The sequence below is a fragment of the Protopterus annectens genome, chromosome 11.part0 (assembly GCF_019279795.1).
Source record: "Protopterus annectens isolate FY-2018-M chromosome 11.part0, PAN1.0, whole genome shotgun sequence".
NCBI classification, from domain to species: Eukaryota; Metazoa; Chordata; order Ceratodontiformes; family Protopteridae; genus Protopterus; species Protopterus annectens.
The window spans coordinates 303,028,050-303,051,986 of record NC_056745.1 but is presented as its reverse complement, the minus strand read 5'-3'; the positions used below and the strand labels follow the sequence as shown (position 1 = coordinate 303,051,986).

General features: G+C 38.2%; 1 protein-coding gene across 1 annotated transcript in view; it reads right to left on the bottom strand.

Moving 5' to 3' along the window:
* LOC122814936 (CUB and sushi domain-containing protein 3-like) overlaps positions 1 to 23,937 on the bottom strand; it is an 811,796-nt gene that overhangs the window by 365,710 nt on the left and 422,149 nt on the right. The window contains exon 8 of the mRNA XM_044087197.1: positions 19,542 to 19,700. Coding sequence (XP_043943132.1) covers positions 19,542 to 19,700 — 159 coding nt within the window. The remainder of the gene's footprint in view (positions 1 to 19,541; positions 19,701 to 23,937) is intronic.

Below are 23,937 nucleotides of genomic sequence, written 5' to 3'. Positions count from 1 at the left end.
TAGATTTTGATTGACTTCACATGAACCCTACTAAAGCATTAAGACTTGTTTATTTCTTACTTCTACTCTAATGAAACCTTACATTGTTCACAATTTATTAATTTTTTCTTATCATGTCTTATTATGTAATGTGAAACTAGTCATTTTTAGAATATTTTGAATGTATTAATTCACTCATGTTGGAGCTTTTCTCCTCGGGCCTCTACTAAAAAGGGATATGTATCCAGCTAGACTAGCCCGGTCAACAAATGTAAATAAAATAAATAAATAAATAAAATTGTGACTGTGCAACCATGGAGTTAATATTTTATTTTATACATATGTTAACTGGGGTAGAGCGCTGATCTTCATGGATCATATTCAGGCTCAGCCTGTGGTACAAAATCAGCAGTACAGAGACAAGCAAATAATAAATAAGTATTTTAGGCATACATGAGCTTTGCATACAACATTTACAGTTATAATTATGTACAGAGTAGGTAACAAAACAGTAAATGTGTTTTAGGAACAATGTTTATACACGTGTTTTAGGTATTTCAATAATTAAGATACTTACACAAGAGGTAGACATTGAAAGTCTGTCAGCTGTTACTTTACAATGCAGTTTCCAGGTAATTACAAAGAGACGGCTGTACTCAGTTAAGAGGAAAAAGAAAAAAGGAACGGAAGATGAAAGGGAGGATGGTTGGACTGATCTGAGTAAAAAAACAGGACAATAAGGATTGCCGAGTGCCACAGTTTCTGTGCAATGACAGTCTTTGCCAGTTCATCCCTACACCTTTTTGCCACATATTGTAAATGCTTCCAGAATGCTGCAGGGTACAAACAGACACAGAGTGACCATCAGTTTTTTTTTTCAATTGACTGCATCTAGCCGTAATTCTCCCTAGAACATACTCAGTGTGAAAACAAGAATGCAGATGCAACTTTCACTTCTCAAATAGAAAGATCAAATGGCACACAGCACCAGCCCTGGGAAGCCATACTCTTGTAACACTTCTTGCAAGACATTTTGGTGTGTAAAGCTCTATGCCTTCTCCAGGCCCACAAAACACATATATATAATATTGGCAAATGCCCATGCCCTCACCAATATTGGTGCAAGAATAAAGTGTGGATCCACTGATCCACAGTTAAGATAGAATCCACCCTGCTTCTCCTGAATCAGAGGCTCAGCTGTGGATGAAGTATCCAGCAGCCTTTCTGTGGAGATGCGGGAGTTTGTCTTGTCTCCCTCCTGTTGGTGATTTTCATGGGCATGATATCAAGATAGTGCTAAAGGTTGCAAATTATCCCCTTTGGAATCTGTAGCTTACAGCCATCTCACTAGGCATCAGCATGGCTTTGGCAAGGACAGGGCACTAATACTGCATGGCTTTGGCAAGAACAGGGCACTAATGCCGCTCTTTTCACTCACACTGATTTAATCTAACGCTCTGTGAATGCAGGCCACCCCAAAGAAGCCATTTTCATACAACTATCCAGTGTCCTTGACCTTCAGGATCTCACACTTCTCATTAAAGAGCCCTCCCTCAATGACATTAGTTCCATCTCACTATAGTGTTTTTTATAGGTAGAGGCTTTAAAGTTGCTCTTTCACATGCCCAATCCCCTCTCTATACAGCATTGTTTGGTATTCCAAAGGAGTTCTTCCCTGGGTTATTTTAAGCTCTTATTTGCATAAATGGACTCATCTTTGCCCAGAAGACTAGCAGGATGTTGCTATATGGTGATGACAATGTCGACTGAAAATCTGGCAACTTTGCTGCAAACAGCTGTTAACTCCCTTAGCACTACCCTGGTTGACTTATGCTAAGCCTGTGAACATAAAGGATTCTTAGTCAACCTCAATAAAACTAATGCAGTGTTTTTTGACAATGAGAATCCCCTTTAACTTATGACAAATCATCTAGAATCTGAAAGGTCATGATGGTAGCCCTTTGTATATAATGGAGTTTATTCACTTCCCATCACTGGCTTCACCTTTGTCAAAAGTACTTAAAAACTTCAAAGACCACAGGATTACATTTATCACATTATTGTTGGCTAAGATAAAAAGCTAAAGCACGTCAGCCTTTCTACATGTGAATGGTACACAAACATTTGCACTATGTTTAAATCTGACTGCTATGGCTTTCATTTTCACAGTTTTGTACTAAAGCGCAGTGATTTTTTTTTCCATCTGTGTTTTATTTTGTCCACTGATGGCAGCAGGACTAACTAGGCAAAGGCTTTAGCTGCTCTGAATCATGTGCTCAGTGCAGTCCATTAGTAGATAGGAAAGATGTTAGAATGTGCAGACAATCCCACAAAGCATGATACCGAGTATTTGCTTCAGCAGGTGGAGTGTATTGGTAACCTTGCAGTCATGATCTACCTGTAGATTCTGACATATATTTTTTAAAGACATTTATCTCAGTTTCTTCAAAGATAATGTTTTTTAAATTGGCATCTATAGCTACAACCTTCCCCTAGCCATGGCTGACATATAGTCTGATGTGCTACATGGCACTAGATGCCCTTTGGTAGGATAAAAGGTGTTTGTAAACTTATTTGCTGACTTGGCATTGCAAAACTGTGCAACCCAGTCATTGCAGCATACATTGTGTATAGCTCTAAATGGTAACACCAAGCTAAAAGTAATTGTATTGTTATGTGGCACAAATTCCTTCTGGAAACACTCTGAATAAACACTTCATAAAGGCTAAAAGCTAAGTCTCAGAGTCTTTGCACAATATTGAGCTTACTGATATACATCTAGAAGTTACATAGAGTATGAAATAAAAAATATATCTGAAGAAGTGAAGATTTATCTTTGGAGGCAAATAGGTATATTTGTTTTTCAGGTGTTTCTGTGTTTGGAAGTAATGAAGTATGGTTCACATTTGAAATAAGGCTGCATCTCCAATTGTTAGTAATTCAATTACTACAAGGAAACTTAACAAGAAGGCTGGAAACTTTGAATACTGAAATCTGATTTGTGTTTTACTGTAAGTAGCATCACAAAGAATCTGAAAAGGTGAGGGTGGTGAAGAAACCTTGCAGATATACAACTCTTTTACTTTTCTTGAAAAGGGTAGAGACAGGAGAGCTTCTATTAAAGAGAAGCTCAACAGCTACTGCTTTCCAAAAAAGAGCTTGCTTTTTATTCAAGAATTTTTTTTACAAGGGCAAACAGTTCCACACAGACTACAAATGCTTATTATTACTGAGCTGAAGAAATGAAGCCAAGGAATGCAATTTCTGTGAATGGCTCATAAATAAGAGTGATCAGACTGTGATATAATCAATAAAAAAACACAAGACAGGCTATTAACAGAAGCACAGCTGACTATATTAAAAAGCAGCAGATATATGTTGATAAATTGACATTACTACTACATTGTTAAAGTGATTGAGAATATTTATGTTTGCAAGATTTATACTGAGCCACATAAAAAGGTAAATAATAAAAGACAAAGTGAGAATGCATGTGGCAGTGACAGAGAAAAGAGGAAGGGCCATGAGTTTCACAGAAAATAATGTGCATTGGAAATTCACACCTCATATAGGAGGTGTCATCACAGATGTGAAAAGAAGCACTGTAATACCTGAAATCAATGTTGTAGAATCTGTGGCAGAAGAACAGTTTACAAAATTTGAATCACATATAACGTGGAACTGTTTTCCAAAATGGTGCATGAACAGAAACATGCAAATAAGCTGACACTACTAAAGTGGCAAAATATGATAAACTGAAGTCTGAATATGAATCAAAAACAGTGAGATGATTGCAAGTTCAACTGTTGGCAAGAAATGCTGAGAATGAATATACAAACAATTGAATTTAAACTGTTCACAGATACGGACTGTAGTATTTCGGCTTAAGCTAATCATGAGTACAAGTACTGAAAGGAACAGAAAGACCATTCTGCATTTTGGTTAAATACATAAGACGCTGAATAAAGCCACTGCGACAACAGCTGCTAACTTGTGAATACATAATATGCATATACATTGATTTACAATTATAGCACTTAAAAAATAAATGTTGCTAAAATTTTGAGTTGTGTAGCTTCAGAAACTGTAGCAATACTAAAACAAATTAACAGAACAAAAGCAAATACATGCATGCATAACTTCATGGCTATAGCAAATTCTTAGTGCTATAGAAACCTGCATCAGTGTTATTGACTCTTAGGAAGCTTGCTAGGTAATTATCATATACAGATACTCCCCGATAAAGAGTCAGTGATATGTGCTTCTAGAAAAGTATTTGTGTGTCTCATGAGTAAAACAAACTGGGAACTGAACCAATGGAATGCCTAGGTGTCATAAGGAAGCACAAGATCCAATACAATTAAGTGAATAGCTATTGCTTAAAAACATGACAATATCTGCATCATCACTAATTGACAGGATCTGAGTGAATAATCTGATTACAAAATAGTATTGTCCAGAGATTAAAATTATAGTAGTATTCTCACTGATGTTAAATGCTAACTTCTTTTCAGTACCACATAAAAAAGGAATTCTGACTAATAAGGCTAGATAAATAAGAACCCTGTATGTCTACATTTAATGCACCTATAGATTCCACAGATGTTTTTTTGATGTTTAATCAACATCTGATTTATTACTAATAGTTGACAGACAAGTAATCTGAAGGCCTTGAAGATGTAATAAACATAACTGATGATTTGTTAGTGTGGAGGTCACACATGGAAGAGAGAATGCCAACAGAATGATAAAGCTGCTAAATAAATTAAGGAATCATAACTTTAAGGTAAATAAGAACTTACATAAGAATGGCAGTATAGAAAATAGTCATATTTTAACATCAGAAGAACTATGGCATCTTTCAAAAAAAGAACAATTATCAAATGCCAGAGAATGAAGACAAGCAGGCAGTACAGAGATTTCTAGGAATGATTTAGCATCTTGCAAACTCTGTACCAAATATGCTTTTGATAATGACATCTTTAGGAAAGTTGTGAGAAGAGGATAGAGCCTATAAATATTGATATGAACAGAAAAATGGCACTGAAGTACTCAAGAAAAATAATTACAAATACACCAGTTTAAATGCCATCATATAAATAATCCAGCTGTTTTGCAAAAGGATGGCAGTCAGAAAGACATAGGTGCTGTGATCCTACTAGAGAAGAGACCAATGGATGAGGGTCAAGACTATTTACAGATGCACAAAAGTGATATACTCACAAAGAAAGCAAAGTGATAGTAGGACATATATGTGGTGAATTCTGTGAGGATGATTGTGATGACCCCTCTCTGTGCCAGTGATCAAGGAGCCTGAATCCTCACCACTGATACTGGAGAGGGACATTCACTTGTAATACAAATTGATGCACTCAGTATTTCCAGATGCAGACCTCTGTGCGTCAAGCATGAGTTCCCTTAAGAACACACAGGGAACAGACTCAGTCAGTGGTCTGGGTCTCTCTGACTCTCTCCAGGCCCATAATAAAACTCCCCACTGGTACAGCTGTAGGGTTAGGTCCCTGGCTGGAGTGTTCCAAGCCAAGTCCTTCAGTACTGTCTCTGTGAACTCAGAGCTTCATGTCCCTCCTCTAAGTAAGTGACACACACACACACACACACACACACACACACACACACACACACACACACACACACACACACACACACACATGGGAAAGGCTGACACAGATTTACCTGCTGTGCCCCCTTCTGCCCAGAGTATAAGGTAGTTACCACTGCCACCAGACACTCCACAATCAGGTATGCTAAGGACCTTAACAAATGGTGTTCAATTATACTGTCTAATAGTAATACTAATACAAATAGTCACAGTTGACCAAGACAGCTAGGCCTTCTGGTGTGGCCCACACAGTTTCACCAAATAAATATAAGCATTCTCTAAAGTTAAATACTTTCTAAAAGGGAACAGCCACAATAAAAGTTATAAATATATTTAATTATAAATAATAAAAGAACATGAAAATACTGAATATATATTTACAGTAAATCACAGAGTTCAAATCAGAGGAAATATTGAAAATAACATTGATGGACAGATTCATACAAATAAAGAAAAACAACATGTAAACTAAGGTTCACTATATTTTCCTGACTGGATCTAGGAGACCTACTCTACTATTCCCTACTTACTTAATAGAGCAAGGCAGATTATGTGGTGGATGGTCATTCTTGTTGTCAAGCCCAAGGCAGAATACTCAGTACTCAGAGATTATTCCCTGTAATATCTAAAACATAATTTCCAAGATGGTTGGCAGTATGACCTCATCTAGTCACCTGACTCTAGGTTTTTACAGTATCCTCCTTTGAAGCTGAGACAAGAATTTAGCATAGATGACTACAATACACATCTAAATATTTATGACAGTGCCTGTGGTTTCCCCTCTTTTTACTGAGCTAATGAACAAAGGCTTCTTCCAGACCTACCACCTCTGGTCTTATTCAGCACAGTGGGGTGCCATGTTTATGGTTTAACAGCTAATTTAATTTCAAGGATTTTCAAAACTAACTGGACTGAGGTTAACCACTTCTCTTCCAGTGTCCTTTGCTAACACAAATACATATACAGTCTCACGTATATCTTCCTTCTCTGTCCAACAAGCCCCACTGTTGATACATTTTTCAACACTAGCGACTTTACAAATACGTTTTGATATTTAGATGCAATACAGTTCCAGTGCATTTGTCAAATAAGCATTTGTACAAATCAGTTTGATATTCAAATGCCATACAGTTCCAATACATTTGTAACACAAGCATCTTGTACGCATCAGTTTGATATTCAAAGGATGTCATTCTTTACAAAACTCCAGCTAGTGTATCCTGTCACTAGCCCATATCATCATGATGATGTCTACAGTAAAGAAGTTTGGGTAAAAGCAGACCATTAACCTTTCTCAACAATATATTCAGAAAGCTTTTGCACAAGGTACCACTAAGACTGAAAAGGATGCTACCTAATTTACAGAAGTAGGATCTGATTGTGAAATACAGACTAGACAAAGAACCACAAATAATAGACATGCTGAGTCGAGAATATCTGCCATAGAAGCATTTAGAATTGTTAGAAAAACTACAGATTTGTTGGGTCATTCTGTACTTTCTAGGTTCATACATTCATAGGTAAGTACTAGGCCATTGGCCCAACGGCCTAAGCCAGCCTAGCCAACAAGGTTCCCTGGCCTATGCCACCCAAGAAAGTTATTTTTCTCTGCTACTGTCAAGCACAGCCACAGAAGTGATCCCCGGGGTGTATTTCCTATTTCCCATCCACTCATCAAGATTTTTCTTGAAGAGTGCCAATGAGGAACTTTGTTTGACATAGATGGGTAGCTTGTTCCAGAGTATGGGAAGTCTCTGGGACATGAATCTATCCCTCCAGCATGTCCTGTTTATTGTGATGACAAGGTTTAGGTCCCTAGAGGATGTAGCTCAGAGGGACTGGGATTTCTTTAGGTGTAGCATGTCCAACAGCTCTGGGTTTGACATAGCTTTATATGTTAGGCAGAGATCACCTCAGAGTAGGTGATATGCTATGGAGTAAAGCTGGAGTTTTTTGAGATGGTCGGTGTCGGGCATTTGTTTGAGGCCAGTAATCCTCTTTGTGAGGTACTTCTGTGGCCTTTCCAGCTGCTGCAGATATCTTGTGAGGTACATTACAAAAGGGGTATTGTACTCTATAATGGGTCTAATGAGTGTCAAGTATAGGGGAACAATGACCTCTTTTTTCCTGAATGAGAACCCTTTTGTGATAAGGTGTGCCATGTAGAAGGATTTGCTGACTACTGTGGTGATGTGATTATCAAAGGAGAGACTACTGTCTACCTGGGTCCCAAGGTCTCTTATCACACATTTGGTGTTAAGCAGACTGCTGCCTATGTGGTAGTTTATGGATACAGAGTTTTTACCAAAGGGGATGACAATGTACTTTTTGGCATTGAGCTTGAGGCTATGGCTCTGACACCAGGCATCTGTCTCAGTGAGGCCCTTCTATAGGATGTCCACATCATTTGGGGACTCGACTATGGCTCCTAGTTTGCAGTCATCTCTGAACTTCATTAGCCAGAGGCCTTCTGTGTTAGCTTGTACTTCAAAGAAGTAGATACAAAACAGGAGCTGTCCCAGGACTGAACCCTGTGGTACTTTACTTGTCACTGGTTTGAAGTCAGCTTTGGAGTCTGCAACTTTTACAGTGTGGGTTCTGTCAGTGAGCCAGTTGGCAACCCATCTTGTGATGTAGGGATTTATACCTAGTTTAGTGAGTTTAGCTATAATTCCAGAATGGGGGATGGTGTCAAAAGCCTTGGCAAGGTCAAGATAGACTGTTCAAACCACCTTACCCTTAACTATGGCTTTGGAGACTGCTGCAAAGAAGTCAATCAGGTTCAGGATGCATGATATGCCTTTCACAAACACAAAATGGGTGGGGTCCAGAGTTTGGAGGTTACCAATGTCTTTTTTTATGAGTTCCATGATGATACATTCCATGGCCTTGCAGACCAGGCTTGTCAGGCTAATAGAGCCATAGTTCATGGGATCATTGGTGGCTTCCCCTTTGTGGAGTGGGATAACTGTTGCTGTGCACCATTCAGTGGGCACAAAGCCTGACGTGAGGCTATGATTGAACATGGTGCTTAGGTGGGGAGCCAGTTCGTTCTGAAGTTCATGTAAAAAGGACACTAGGATGTTGTCTGGTTTCATGGATGCTGTGTTTGTGGCTTTAAAGAGTGCAGCTTTTACCTCCATAGTTGTGATTACAGGGAATCTGCATTCTTCCTGTATAGATATGGGCCCTATAGGGGGTGAGAGGGGGGTAAAGTTAGCACTGAACCTAACTGCCAGGATGTTGGCAATATCAGTTGCTTCTGGAGTTTTTATGCCATTGTGCTGTAACTCAGAGCATATCTGGGTGTTGCCATTGAGATTCTTGACATAGCTATAGAATGCTTTGTGATTGTCCTTACAATCAGTGGCAATTTGTTTTTCATAGCTAGCTTTGGAGGATCTTATAAGGGATATCAGCTTCTTACTGAGGCTGACCAGGGAGCTCCTCCACTCATAGGATTTTACTCTCTTTTGCAACAGTTTCTTACTTTTGTTGTACAGTTTGTTTGTGGCAGGAGACTACCAGATTGGCTTCCTTTTCTTGGAGGATAGCGTCTTGGTTCTGTTTGGGATAGCACGATCCATGACTCGTGTAAGTGCTTATACAGTGCATTTGTGTAGGGTTCAGCAGTCGTAACTGTATTGTCCATCTGCATGGGTGTCATGAAGTTCACCACTTCTGTCTTAAGAATCATGAAGTTGGCTTTGGAGAATATTTTTACTGTGGCTTCCTTAATGGAGGGTGGGGTTGGTATGTGCATATCTAGGGTGATTAGCTTATGGTCAGATTGGACCAATGAGTTGACTTCAGGTATGGAACACCGGTCACTCATGTTGGTAATGACTAGGTCTAGGATATTGTTGGCCCTGGTGGGGGTGTGGATAAGTTGATCCAGGGCATTGGAATTTATGAATTCCAGAAAGCTTTGAGCAAAGGAGTTGGTACATGAGTAGTTTTTCCAGTTAATGGTGGGGTAGTTGAAATTGCTCATTATTAGGGTGTTAGGTTGAACCCTAATATTCTCCAGTATATCAAGAAAAGAGGCGTGGGAATCCTGAGGTATGGTGGGGGATCTGTAGCAGGCTACAATTTGGATTGCAGTTTTGCCCAGAGTTAGTTGCACCTGGATAATCTCGGATGCATTATGCTGATGCATTATGCTGATCAACTAGCCTGGAGGTGTAGATATCCTTAATGAATATGGACACACTTCCGCCTTTGATGTTCCAGTCCAGGTTACATGGCCAAAAAGTGTGGTATGAGTTATAGGCTGGTAGTGCAGGGGCGCTCTTTGGAGCCTTGAACCAGGTCTCAGTCACTGCACAGATATCGATGTTTTCCATTTTAAGGAGTGTCTTGAGTGTGTGCATTTTTGAGATTTAGACTTCTAGCATTGTCTTTGCTTGCCTATTCCTGTTATGGTGGCAAATTTGTCAGTTGAACCTTGCCTAAAAAAGGCACTGTAGGGGCAGAATCCCAGGGGCAACAGGTGCAGGGCATCTCTGGCAAAGCATTGTGGTCTGTCAACCAGGTCATCCCAGGCAGACAGATACATGTTCCCCTTAGAATGACAAAAAGCTTAGCCTATTGTTGAAGTCAATCATTTGTCCTTGTACTGTGGTATCATTCTGGCTGATGGCAGAATGCTACTCAGGGCTAGGGTCATACCTGTCTTGGCTACAAGATCGGAGAGCTCTTTCATGTCACTTTTCATATAGCCCAGGGAGGTATGTCTCAGGTCATTCACACCAACATGGACAATGACAGAGTCATATTTGTACTTGTTGTGGAGTGTCCTGAGTTGGTTATGTGGCAGATCCTGGCACCCGACAGGCAGCTGATATTAACCTTCTCTTTGCTTAGCCTGGTGAGTGGGAAATCAGTATGCCTGACTATAGAGTTACCTATAACTAGTGTGTTGGGTACGTTGTTTTGCCTTATGGGCTGTGGTTGAGTGGCACACTGAATCTGTGGGCTATGTGTCACCTGGGTTGTATTGGGGTGGGGGGGTTGGAGGTTGCTTGCGTTTCTGATTTGGAGGTCCCTGTTGCTTGAGCAGATTATTATTGAGAGGCTCTATGAATGTTTTTGTGATTCTATGTGTGGATTTTGGTGGTGTAGATTTAGTGGGACTGTGATGAGTGTGCTGTGGTGCAAATGTTTACCTTCTCCAATTGACTGTCAAATTCAGTCTTGGTTGGATAAGTGCATCTCTCACAGGTTGTAGTGTTGGGTGGTAGGAGGAGAGGGTTGTCTGTGTACATGAGGCAATTGCTACATTGCCCCAAGATGCCCAGATTCATCAGATAGACAGGAGAGAACACTGGGAGCTGACCCTTGGACATGCCTGAATAAAAAAAACTATTTTCCTCTAGATAAGTGAGGAAAGTGAGTACAAGAGCTGTTTTTCTCTAAGCAAGTGAGGAAAGTAAGTACCAAAACTGTTTTCCTCTAGGTAATGAGGAAGGTTGAGTGCTGTAGTAATTTATAGCTTATTTAGGGCTTACAACAAGTTCTGAACAAGTGCTGAGCATAAATAAGCAAATTCAAGAGCTAAAACTAAAAATATGTATCTAGACTAGACTTGTTACAGGAAAGCAACAAGTGCAAATGCAGGCTTTTAAATCAGAAAGTTGAGAGAGATGGAAAAATTGCCCAAACGGCCAATAACTACTAGCAAAAGCAGAAAACAATTAACAATAGTTTATAAAGATTTAGTAACATTAACTTACAGGAATGTTACTGAGAAAGTTATAGCAAGTGGCTGGCTTGAACAAAACTGCTCAGAAAGAAAAAAATCAGTCTTACTTTTGTTTCAAGGAAGAAATGAAATGCATACAATCTAAGTAATTAGATGTATCAAAATTCTAAGTTGTGGTTAGCTGGGAAGACAAATGCTCGGCAGTTTATAAGAATTACATCTGAGAATAGTAAAATACAATGAAAGAATGAGATGCATACTGTATTTACCAGGAATGTCAGAATCAGAAGAAGTGCAGATTATGCCATATGGAAATCACATCTTAGCAACAATCCAGAGAAAGATATTACAGCATTTGCTATAGTAAGATATATGCGGAGTAAAGCAGCACTGATTATTCAGTATAAAGAACCATATATCTCTTTAACAAAATCATTAAGTTCTAGAAATGAACATTTAATGCATATTATAAAATTAATACAGTGGAACATACAATAACCAATACAAAAACTCATATATCGTAATTGGGTTAAAAAAGCCATAAATGAGACTATTAGTTCCACTTAAAGTATTTTACTCATAAATAAATGAATGGGAACATAAAACCAACCTATTTATGTATGAACAGAAAATGAAAGAAAAAAGAAAGCAATAGATGTACACACAATATAAAAGAGATCTGTTATACAAAAACTCACCCATATTAAATAAAAAAACACAATAGTTATATTTTTTTTAATATTAAGCTCATCTTTGGTCTAAACTTAAATTTCAATCTACCTTTATTTATTATTAATAATAAAGTATTTATTAGTTTATATTTGCTTATATTTTATTTTATATAATTATTGATAACTATACAGATTCCTCAAATCTATCCATTCATCCATCCATCCACAGCCCCTTTTTCCAGTTTTGCACAATTAAAGAAAAAAGGACCTTTCCCATTCTCCAAACTGTCTTCTTTGCTATTATTTGGCTGTGTATAATAGTGACCTCTGACCTGATTTAATTCAAGATCTAAAGGGACATTAAATAAAAATTAATACTTAATCATTATTAAAACTACAATTCTTTACTGAACCAAAAATATGAACATCTCCCAAAAATATTAAGTAGTTAACAATGTATCAACTTTTAATAGTAACTTATAATTTATAATTATAAGTTATAATATTAAAGTAGTTTAGTACTACTAAAATAAGAACAGTCATGCAGTCTCCTTTGACATTTGTTTAATTTATATTGTAGATAAGTCTGAAAGTAATATTTATAGGCAATACTGTAAAGACCAAACTTTTAATGTATGGTCATCAAAACATGAAATTTCATACAATTTTAAATTATTTAAAATACTATATATGATTTGAGCAGACTGCTTAAAATATTATAGGTTAATAGCAAGTATTAGATTCATTTTGTTATTAATTAAATGCATTTGAGTATTACTTATCTTGAATAGTTTTAGTTGTTAAACATTATCCTCACGGAGACCTTTGTCAAAATTTATCATAATAGTACAGAATATTATGAAAAACTGATGCAGTGAATATACTTTTGCAAATGCCATTGAAAGTTTTAATTTTTTAGCATCTGCTCAATAAGACTCTCAAATAAGATGCCCTTTTTTACTAATAATGCTAAATATATGATTTTGTTCAGCTTTAGATTTACTTTTGATAGCAAGCAGATCCTTACTTTGAAGACATAAAATATAAAACAGAGTATCATTGCAACATTCGCTGCTTATATGGAAGAAAAGTAAATTAATCTATTTACAAAGTTAGTCATTAAAATCATTCAGCTTAGACAAATCATATGACTGATACATATAGTTTATTACTACAAATGAAATAATCAAATAGGTACAACAAGTCCAAGTGTGAGTAATGCTTTAAAATATACTCTTGAGACAAGGCCATGCGTTATCACATCTGATAATGTCTTTCCCATCACGAAGGAAAACTGAAAAGTGGACAAATTTAAATGTGTCAAATATTATTCACTAATGTAGCCACTCACTTCTGCCCTTTACAAGTCAATCACCCCAGTGCAGTTTCTATGCATGTGGCAGCAGTCAGTGTGAAGTTTGGGATTTCCTTTTTTGTTATGATTATAGACCATGGAGTTGTGATGATGCAGAAATTAAATGTGCAAGACTGAATGGGCCTACAGTTTGGTTCTATATAAATTCCCTGAGTAGAATACAATTGTTTTACTCTTCCATGGAGAAAACTTTTCAGGATTGAAATTAAGTATGAGTAGTGAGGAAGGGGTAGAATTTATTCAGAGTCCACATAAATGTTTGCATTAAATAATGTCAGTCTGACTATGATCCAGTTAGGATCAGCTAGAAATGTAGATGAGGGCTGAATAACTGGATCACTGTGTCTACATGTGTGCACATGCATATGCATAAATGGGTGAGTGTCTCTGTGGGTACGATGGGTGTGTGTGTGTGTGTGTGTGTGTGTGTGTGTGTGTGTGTGTGTGTGTGTGTGTGTGTGTGTGTGTGTGTGTGTGTGTGTGTGTGTGTCCATGTGTAAGTGAGTGATTTAATCTCTGCATGTGTGTGGGAGAGGGAATGAAGGGGTGCTGGTACCAATGTGGTGCATGGGCCACCAGTAGTGATTGCTTCAAAAAACTTGCATTATCAGAGACATGCAAATTAGCTAATAATGACATCTTATTCTTTGGGGCTAAACCTGTCTCTGAATCTCATTTTACAAGATTAAGTACTATTTTTGGCTGTAGTTTACATCAGCATAAGGCTGGAATTCTTTCTGAATCCAGGAAGTAGATTTAGAACATTTTAAAGTGATTTTTGAAAGCATGATAATTAATACCATGTGTATTATTTCTGCATTTCTCTATTAGTACATTTCTTTGTTTTGCATACTTTTTCCTAGCTTTACTCATCAACAGCCTTCATCAACTCCCTCCACCTATCATTCAACGAAGGTCTCTTGTACAGTACGACAGATGATTCTACTATTATCCGTTCTTCCAATAACTTTACCCAACTATAGCAAATTAATCAGCATTTACTGCAGTAGAGACTTGGCTTCACAACAACCACCTGTATTTATACCCAAGTAAAACCAAGCTCACGATTTTCACTGAAAAGAAAAACACTTGCGTCATTAAAACTCAGTCCCATATTTCATTTCTAAACAACACCAGAATTGACTTAAGTCACTCAAACCAAACTATTAGGCGTTATAATTGATGAAAACCTAAAATGTGACTTACACATATAAAATAACTTCAGCAGAATTCACAGAAAACTGGAATTAATTTTATAGGCATAAAAATGTCCTTTCTCTCCACACTAAAAAAGTACTTGTGTCTACTGTTGTTATCTACATCCTTCTCTAGTCTATGGTGCTCCCTTACTAACTAACCTCCAGTCCTCCCTCAAATTTAAAATAAAAACATGTTACAACAAGATAGCTAAATTCACTACAAATAAACATCACTCCACCCACACTGCATCACTTTAAAAATATTAAACTGGCTCGAATTCCCTCACTACCTTACTTATCTCCAGTTAATCACCATACATAAATTACTTACTAAACCACACGGCTGCCCTGTCCTAAAGTCCTTATTCTCCCATTATAGGTTCATAGGTTGGTACTAAGCTATCAGCGGGCCTATACAAGCCTAGCCATAACAATTCCCTGGCTATTACTTCTCACAATAATTACTTCCCTGGACCCCTGTCTAGCAAGGTGACTGACATGATCCCTGGGGTGAATTTCCTATCTCCCATCCAATCATCAAGGTTCCTTTTGAAGCGGGCCAAAGAGGCACTCTTCTTGACATGTATGGTCAGTCTATTCCAGAGTCTGGGGTGTGTCTGGGTCAGGAACCTATCCCTCCAGCATGTTTTGTTCATTGTGATGACAAGGTTTAGATCCCTGGGGTGTGTGGCTCTGAGGGATTGGATTTCTTTAAGTGTAGCATGTCCAACAGTTCTAGGTTTGACATGGCCTTGTATGTTAAGCAGAGATCGCCTCTGAGCAGATGATCTGCAACAGAGTATAGGTGGAGTTTTTTTAGATGGTCAGCATACGGCATCTGCTTTAGGCCTGTGATTCTTTTAATGAGGTATTTCTGTGGCCTTTCCAGTTGTTGCAGATGTCTTGAGAGGTACATACCAAACAGGGCATTGTATTATATAATGGGTCTAATAAGGGATGAGTATAGTGGAACAATGACCTCCTTTTTTTCTGGATGAAAAGTCCTTAGTGATGAGGTGTGCCATATAGAAGGATTTCCTGACTATTGTGGCAATGTGGTTATCGAAGGTGAGACCACTATCCACCTGTGTCCCTAAGTCTCTTATCACACTTTCAGTGTTTATTGTACTGCCTCCTATGTGGTAATTCATGGGTACATGTTTTTTCCCAAAGGGGATAACTATACATTTATTGGCATTGAGCTTGAGCCCATGGCTCTGGCACCAAGCATCTGTTTCTGGAAGGCCCTTTTGTAGAATATCCACATTATTTGGGGATTCAATAATGGCTCCCAGTTTGTAGTCATCTGCGAACTTTGTTAGCCAGAGTCCCTTAGTGTTGGCCTGTACTTCAGAGAAGTAGATGCCAAACAAGAGCGGTCCCAGGACTGAACCCTGAGGTACTCCACTTGTCACTTGTCTGGAGCTGAATTTGGAGTCGGCTACTTTTAGAGTGTGGGTTCTGTCAGTAAGCCAGTTGGCAACCCATCAAGTGATGTAAGGATTAATGCCCAGCTTAGTAAGTTTATCTATGATTCCAGAGTGGGGGATGGTGTCAAAGGCCTTGATAAGGTCCAGATAGGCTGTGTGGAACACCTTACCCTCGTCCACAGCTCTGGAGACTGATTTGAAGAAGTCAATCAGGTTCAGGAGACAAGATCAGCCCTTCACAAACCCAAACTGGGTGGGGTCCAGTGTTTGAAGGTTGCCAATGTCTTTGTTTATAAGTTCCATGATAATATGTTCCATGGCACTGCAGATCAGGCTCATCAGACTGATGGGGCGGTAGTTCCCAGGATCCAAGGTGGCTTCCCCCTTGTGGAGTGGGATAACTGTAGCTGTGTGCCACTCAATGAGCATGAAGCCTGAGGTGAGGCTATGATTAAACATGACACCTAGGTGAGGTGCCATTTCATTTTGTAGTTCATGTAGTACACAGCCCGGGATGTCTTCTGGTCCCATGGATGCTGTATTCTTAGCTTTAGAGAGTGCAGTGTTTACCTGTGTGGCCATTATTACCAGAATTAGGCAATCTTTTGGTATTGAGATGGGCCCTATAGGGGGTGAGGGGGGGTAAAGTTGGCACTGAATCGATCTGCCAGGATATTGGCAATATCCTTGGGATCAGTATATTTAATGCCATTCTGTTGTAGCTCAGAGCAGATCTGAGCATTGCCATTTAGATTCTTGACATAACTATAGAATGCCTTGTGGTTGTCTTTGGAATCTTCGGCAATTTTATTTTTGTAACTAGCTTTGGAGGATTTTATATGGGATCTCAGCTTCTTACTGAGGCTTGTAAGGGAGTTTTTTGCCTCCTGGGATTTTCCTCTTTTCTGCAACAGTTTCTTCCTTTTGTTGTAAAGTTTGTTTATGGCAGGGGACCACCAGATCGGCTTCTTTTTTGCAGGAGACTGTCTTGGTTCTATTTGGGATGGCACAATTCATGCACGAGTGGATGTGCTCATACAGTGCCTTAGTGTAGGATTCAGCAGTCGAACTTTCAGTTCCCGTCTGCATGGGTGTCATGAAGTTTGTCACTTCTGACTTGAGTAGCATAAAGTTGGCTTTGGAGAAGTTTTTTTTACAGAGGTTTCCTTACTGGGGGTGGGGGTGGAATGTGGATGTCAAGGGTGATTAGCTTATGGTCAGACCTGACCAATGAGGGGGGTGACCATAGGTGTGGAGCATTGATTTCCCATGTTGGTAATGACCAGATCTAGGATAATGGAGCTGGTGGGACTATGGATTAGTTGATCCAGGCCATTGGAATTTATGAATCCCAAAAACTGTTGGGAAAAGGTGTTGGTACACGAGTAGTTTTCCCAGTTAATGGCAGGGTAGATGAAATCTCCCAGCATTAAGGTGTTTGATTGTATCTTAATATTTTCCAGTATGTTTAGAAATGTAACCCCATTATAACCCCATTAGGTCCCTAAGATCAGAAAACCAATGCCTCCTCCAAATTCAAAAGCCTAAATTATCTGCTGGTCAACTACTATACTCCTGGATAATAGCTAAAACCTGAAATAGCCTTCCCTCAATCATTCATACTATGCAATGTACTGCCTCCTTTAAAACCTCCCTATGCCAACACCTTTATTCCAAATTGATTTGTAATTGCACTAAACCTCCTCCAACCATTATCTAGACCTCAGAGTCTTTCTATTATTCCTTTTTCTTTGTTACTCTCATATTCTATTATTCCTAATGACATTCTCCTATGATCTCCAACATTATTACATCTACCCTTTCTACCTTTTTTCTGTTGCCACTAACAATTTAATACGTTTCATTATAATTTTCTCTCTTTTATTTTTCCTCTCTTATTCTATAATTTCTGCAGTCTCTATATTTCTTCCCTACCCTCAATCTCATTTCTTCTTCTGTAATCTTTGTATCTTATTTTCACTCAGATTACTGTATTCAACTTTAATTGAATTATATTAATTTAATATATTACGTGTGTCTAGTGTGTGAACATAAGCTTTTATTTTCAATCTTATTTTTGCATTAACTGTTACATTGTATCAGATTTTTATAATGTATGTATTATACATGGTATATATTCCAAGTGTTTTTCTGTCAGTAATCTTTCCCTTCATTGCTCCTGCATATATTTAAAATATATGCCTGGATTTACTATGTATTCTATTTTGTGTTTCATGTGGAGATTTTCTCCCTTGGCCTCCACTGAAAATGGACTCTTCTTGAACCAGTGGACCTTTCCCGGTAAACAAATGCCAATAAAGAAATAATAAATAAATGTAATGATCACAGTAATGCAGTCTATAAGCACATTCTTCAGCAGTTACTCCCTTCTACATATGACCTCTCAGCTAATTAAAAGGAAATTGATGGCAAAAGCAGAATACAGTTTTGCATTAATCATCAAATATAAGCTAAAGTGCCTTACATTTATACTTTTCTTATCAAAATGAATAGGTTTTCCTTGAAGAACCCTTTAAAATGTTTAAATTGTATATTCTACAACCCCTTTGCCAAATGTTTATTTCTAATAGGTATGGTCTTGCTTTAAGTACCCTTGGAACACAGCTGCCATTGTCTTAGCCATGCCTACAAACTGCATCCTGAAGGCAGAGGAGGGACTGAAGGTTATAAAAAAAGTTAATTTTTTAGACTTTTTTCATCTCTTCTTAGGCATAAAACAATAAAGGTTCAACATTACTTTCTAACACATATACCATATTATGGCACATCATTTCAACAACCACTCTGTACACATTAGCCTTTCATTTCATGAGAATCTTAAAGTCTTTCTTCTTGAATTTGTCACTTGTTATTGCATAGACACAGCAGATAAAAAGCAAAAATGCCATTACTACGCTATGAATTACAGGCTGTATTCCTAACCAGTCAAAACATAAGCACATCACACTCTCAAGTGTTTCATTACTTCTGACATCATGTTATCATCTTTCAAACAGATCTGTTTCCTTTTGTCAATTTGTCTGCATTCTTCTCTTTCCAGAATGTTTTTATGATGTCTTTCTCTTTCACACATGTTCACAAGTATGGCTTTCTGCATTTCTAAATGAATGCATCTCTGTATGCACATGTATTCTACACATACTGTAACTTTAACTCTTAGGATGAAAATCAACACATTTTTCAACTAGAAGTTATAGATGAATGATTTATACCACCTGGCTTTGCCACTGCCGCTGACACATTCTCTGTGTGAAATAAACAAACAAAGAAATAAATGCTGAATAAATGATAGATGTCATTCAGATCTTGCCAGTTTAAGGCTTGCTGTATTGTTTTTCCCCATGACTAATATTCCATGTAACAAAATATTCTTTAATGCACAGTGCACAATTTGTGTGTCATAAACACAATTGTATTGTAGTTCAAAGTCCAGCACAAGACAAATCATGCATTTTAGCAGAATTTCTTTGGGGAAAATATTTCTTGATTTAATTATGTATTTTTGTTGTAGTTATCTTGCAGATCCTTTCAAACATTACCTGACAGTAAGAGCTCCATGTTGCTGTTCATCAGTGTGGCATTCACCCTCCCTGATGACTGATTGAAACTAGTGATGAGAAGTGTCATTGGCTGCTTCTTGCCCTTGTACTTATATGAACCTTTCCAAATATAATTAGGGGCAAACACATCATCAGGAACTGTAGTGGTCAAACAAAAATAAAAACAAGTGTCAGAATATTAACATAAAACTTCTTTAGACAATATAGACTCATTTGCTTCAAATATCTGAAATAAACATTAAGTGATGATGAATCATCTTAAAACCATACAATGTGGTTGATCAGACAAGCAATGATTTCAATATGTAAATTTTCAAAGTCTATGTATAAAATTATTGCAGTATTTTTGGAGAGAAAACTAGATTACCAGAAATGAATGCATGCATGAGCACACAAACACACAGGCGCACATAAAACCATACAATGTGGTTGACCAGACAAGCAATGATTTCAAAATGTGTAAATTTTCAAAGTTTATGTATAAAATTATTGCAGTATTTTTGGAGAGAAAACTAGATTACCAGAAATGAATGCATGCATGAGCACACACACACACACACACACACACACACACACACACACACACACACACACACACACACACACACACACACACACACACACACACACACACACACCTATGTATGTATGTTTGTGGGACTTCATGGCATATCTGAAGGTGTAGAATTATTCTGAATATTTATAAGAATACAAGGATGATATACTTTGGAAAATTAATTCCTGCTGAGATTCCACTCTCATCTCATAGACATGCCTTCCTTAATGTCTCAAAATATCCCTGAACTATTACAGGGCTGTTACTGTACCACAGCAGTGCATTCAACATTCTTTCTGTCCTTTCTATAAATAATTGTTTTATTCTGAGTTATTTTCTATCCACTATGCTTTTAATTTAATGCATGTGCTCCCTAGATCTTTTATATCAGTTTCAGATGTCCTATTTCCACCAAACAATGCTATACAACAAAACCAAATTCCCCTTTTATCCTGTCTTTTCCAGTTTATAAATGCCTAGAAGATTTTCTTTTTGTTCTCCACAACTTGACTATGTTTTTTTGTTATCCTTCTTGTAAACCAATATGTATAGCTTGTGACCTTCCAATGTTTCTTCCTTTGTAGAGCTACAAAAAAAAAAAAAACATACTGCTCCGGATGAGGTCATACTGATTTGCTGTAAAATGGAATGATGACATTCACAATCCACTCCCCATGGCATACTGCACAGCATAGAATTCAGGAAGTGACTATGATCTCATAATCAATGTCTTGCTTTGCCTTTCTTAGTATCAGACAACAAAGTACATATGTGATTCATGGGTGTCTCCCATAGCATGAAACATGACCTATCAGGGCCCCTGGAATTACTATTTAACTGTACCTCAAAACAGGCTTCGTGCCTCATGAATGGAGAAAGGCAACAATCATCCCTCTGCACAAAGGTTGGCCATCTACAGACCTTGGAAACTACAGAACCATAAGTATCACTAGTCTTATATGTAAAGCCATGGAAAGAATTATCATGGAGATGATCAACAGAGATATAGCAAAGCTCCAGACACTGGACCCAACCCAGTTTGGTTTTGTAAAGGACAGATCATGCCTACTCAACCTGGTCGACTTCTTTGAGAAGGTCACCAAAGCAATGGATGAGGGCAAAATCGTTCACACTGCCTACCTTGACCTGGCCAAGGCATTTGACACAATACCCCACTTGGGCATTGTTGACAAACTCAAGAGGTTAGGTACAAACCAGTATGTCACCCAGTGGATAGCCAAATGGCTCACAGACAGGACCCAGGAAGTTAGAATTGGGGAGTCCACCTTTTGGCATTTACTTCTCAGAAGTCAAGGCCAATGTCAGTGGTCTCTGGCTGACTAAATTTGCAGATGATTGCAAATTAGGAGCTGTCATTCAATCTCACTCTGACACAAATGTTCTCTAGGAGGGGCTGACATAGACAAACAAATGGTGTCAGAGTCATGGACTAAAACTAAATGCCAAGAAATGCATAATAGTATCCTCTGGGAAGTCATCCATCCCTGGTAGCTATCATATTGACAACACATCCCTTAGAGTTGGCCCAGTAGTCAGGGGCCTAGGGACACACATAGATAGTAATCTAGACTTTGATCATCACGTGTCTACAGCGGTGAGGAATTCTTTCTATGTTGCACAACTTATAAACAAAGATATGGCATCTAAGTCCAAGGAAGTTATTGTACCACTGTATTCGGCATTCATCAGCCCTATCATTGAGTACAATGCCTCCTTTAGTATGTACCTAACCAAGCATATCCAACAACTGGAACATTTATTTTATTTATTTTTATTATTTATATGCAGTTGGTTTACCAGGATAGTCCATTGGGCCAAAATGAACCCATTTTCAATGGAGTCCTGGGGAGAAAAGCTCCAAATAATCTAGGTTACAGTAAGTTATTATACAAAAATTAAGATTCAAACAAACAATTGCAGTATTACATGAAACATTAGTGGTAATACAGACTTGTGATGAAACTTACATATGATACAGACTAAGAGAGGAATGTTGCAAAGTAAATACTGAAAAGATATTATATATTAGGAAGCATACACATTAGGAGGTGCAGTCAAGTGAATTTTAGGAAATACCATAGGAAATAATAATAATAATATAGGAGTTAGGTGAAAATAATAGTACATTTGCGGTGTAAGCAGAAGAAGGGAGGAAGATGGACAATGCCAATGTTAGTTATGTGGGGTGGGAACATGAGCATTCCCACTGAGATACTAGATGTGAATGGAGAGATTTTTTGAAAATGAAGTGGTTACAGGTTGTGCGAATGGATGGTGGTAGGGAGTTCCAGAGGCATGCTAGGCTATAGGATAGAAGATTTTTTCCTGAGGGACGAGTTGGTATGTAGATTTCTAGTAGATTTTGATTGTTAGACCTTAATACTCTATCAGGTAGGTGCATTTTAAAAGCAGTAGAAAGGGTGGGACAGAGGGAGGGGTTGAAAATGAGCTTGTGTGCAAGACTTAGTTGAGTGTAGGTGAGGTGATTGGGTAGTTCTAGCCATTTTAGTTTTTGGAGAGAGGAACAGTGGTGGGTGGAGGATTTGTGACTGGTAGCAAATTTGGCGATTTTGTTATAGCAAGAGGAAAGTTGCGTTATTAGAGAGGACTGTAGATTAGTTAGGAGTGGAGCTCCGTAGAGAAGGGAGGGGGTAAGAAAGGAAGTAGAAAGAGTGATTTTAGTGGCAGGTGTAAGGTAATGGTTTTGTCGGTAGAGCATACCTAGTTTTTGATGGTTTTTTTTGATATTTAGTTGAAGGTGGGATTTGAATTTGAGCTGGTGATCAATTTGGACCCCTAGTAACTTGATCTCTGTCACCAGTTCTAGAGGTGAGTTATTTTGACTAGTAATAGAGAAAGTGTTTATACTGAAGGGAGTGACTTTAGAGGGGGTAAACAGCATTAGTTTGGTTTTAGAGGCATTGAGTGCTAGGTGATTATTTCTCATCCATTGCTTAGTGGTTGAGAAGGCATCTTGAGTAAGCTTTAGCAGTGTGGGGATGGATGTGGCAAAGCAGATAATAGTAGAATCATCCGCATATTGGATGATGTTTGAGAATGGGATAGAGTTGCGGAAATCATTTATAAATACATTAAAGAGAAGGGGACCCCCTTTTAGAGGCATTGAGTGCTAGGTGATTATTTCTCATCCATTGCTTAGTGGTTGAGAAGGCATCTTGAGTAAGCTTTAGCAGTGTGGGGATGGATGTGGCAGAGCAGATAATAGTAGAATCATCCACATATTGGATGATGTTTGAGAATGGGATAGAGTTGCAGAAATCATTTATAAATACATTAAAGAGAAGGGGACCCAGTATGGAGCCTTGGGGAACTCTGGTAGGGGTATTAAGAAATGAGGAGGTGGCCTTTTTCCATTTTACTGCTTGATATCTATCAGATAAGTAACTGGAGAACCAGTTTAAAGAGGAGGGAGAGAGGTTAAGTTGTGAGAGTTTAGTTAAAAGCAGGCTGTGTGAGATTGTGTCAAAGGCCTTAGAGAGGTCAAGAAGAAGGGTAGAAACAATCTGGCCAGAGTCATGAGCTTTATTTACAGTTTCAAGGAAGGAGAGGAGGGCTGTCATAGTGCTATGATTTGGTCTGAATCCATGTTGTGTAGGGGTTAGTAGGTGATTATCTAAGAGATGTGGTATGAGTTGAAGTTGGATACATTTTTCTAGGAGTTTGGAGATGGGAGACAAGATGGCGATGGGGCGGAAATTAGTAACATTGTTATTGTTGCCACCTTTATGTAAAGGTATGATAAAGGCCTTTTTCCAGATTTGAGGTACTATACATTCT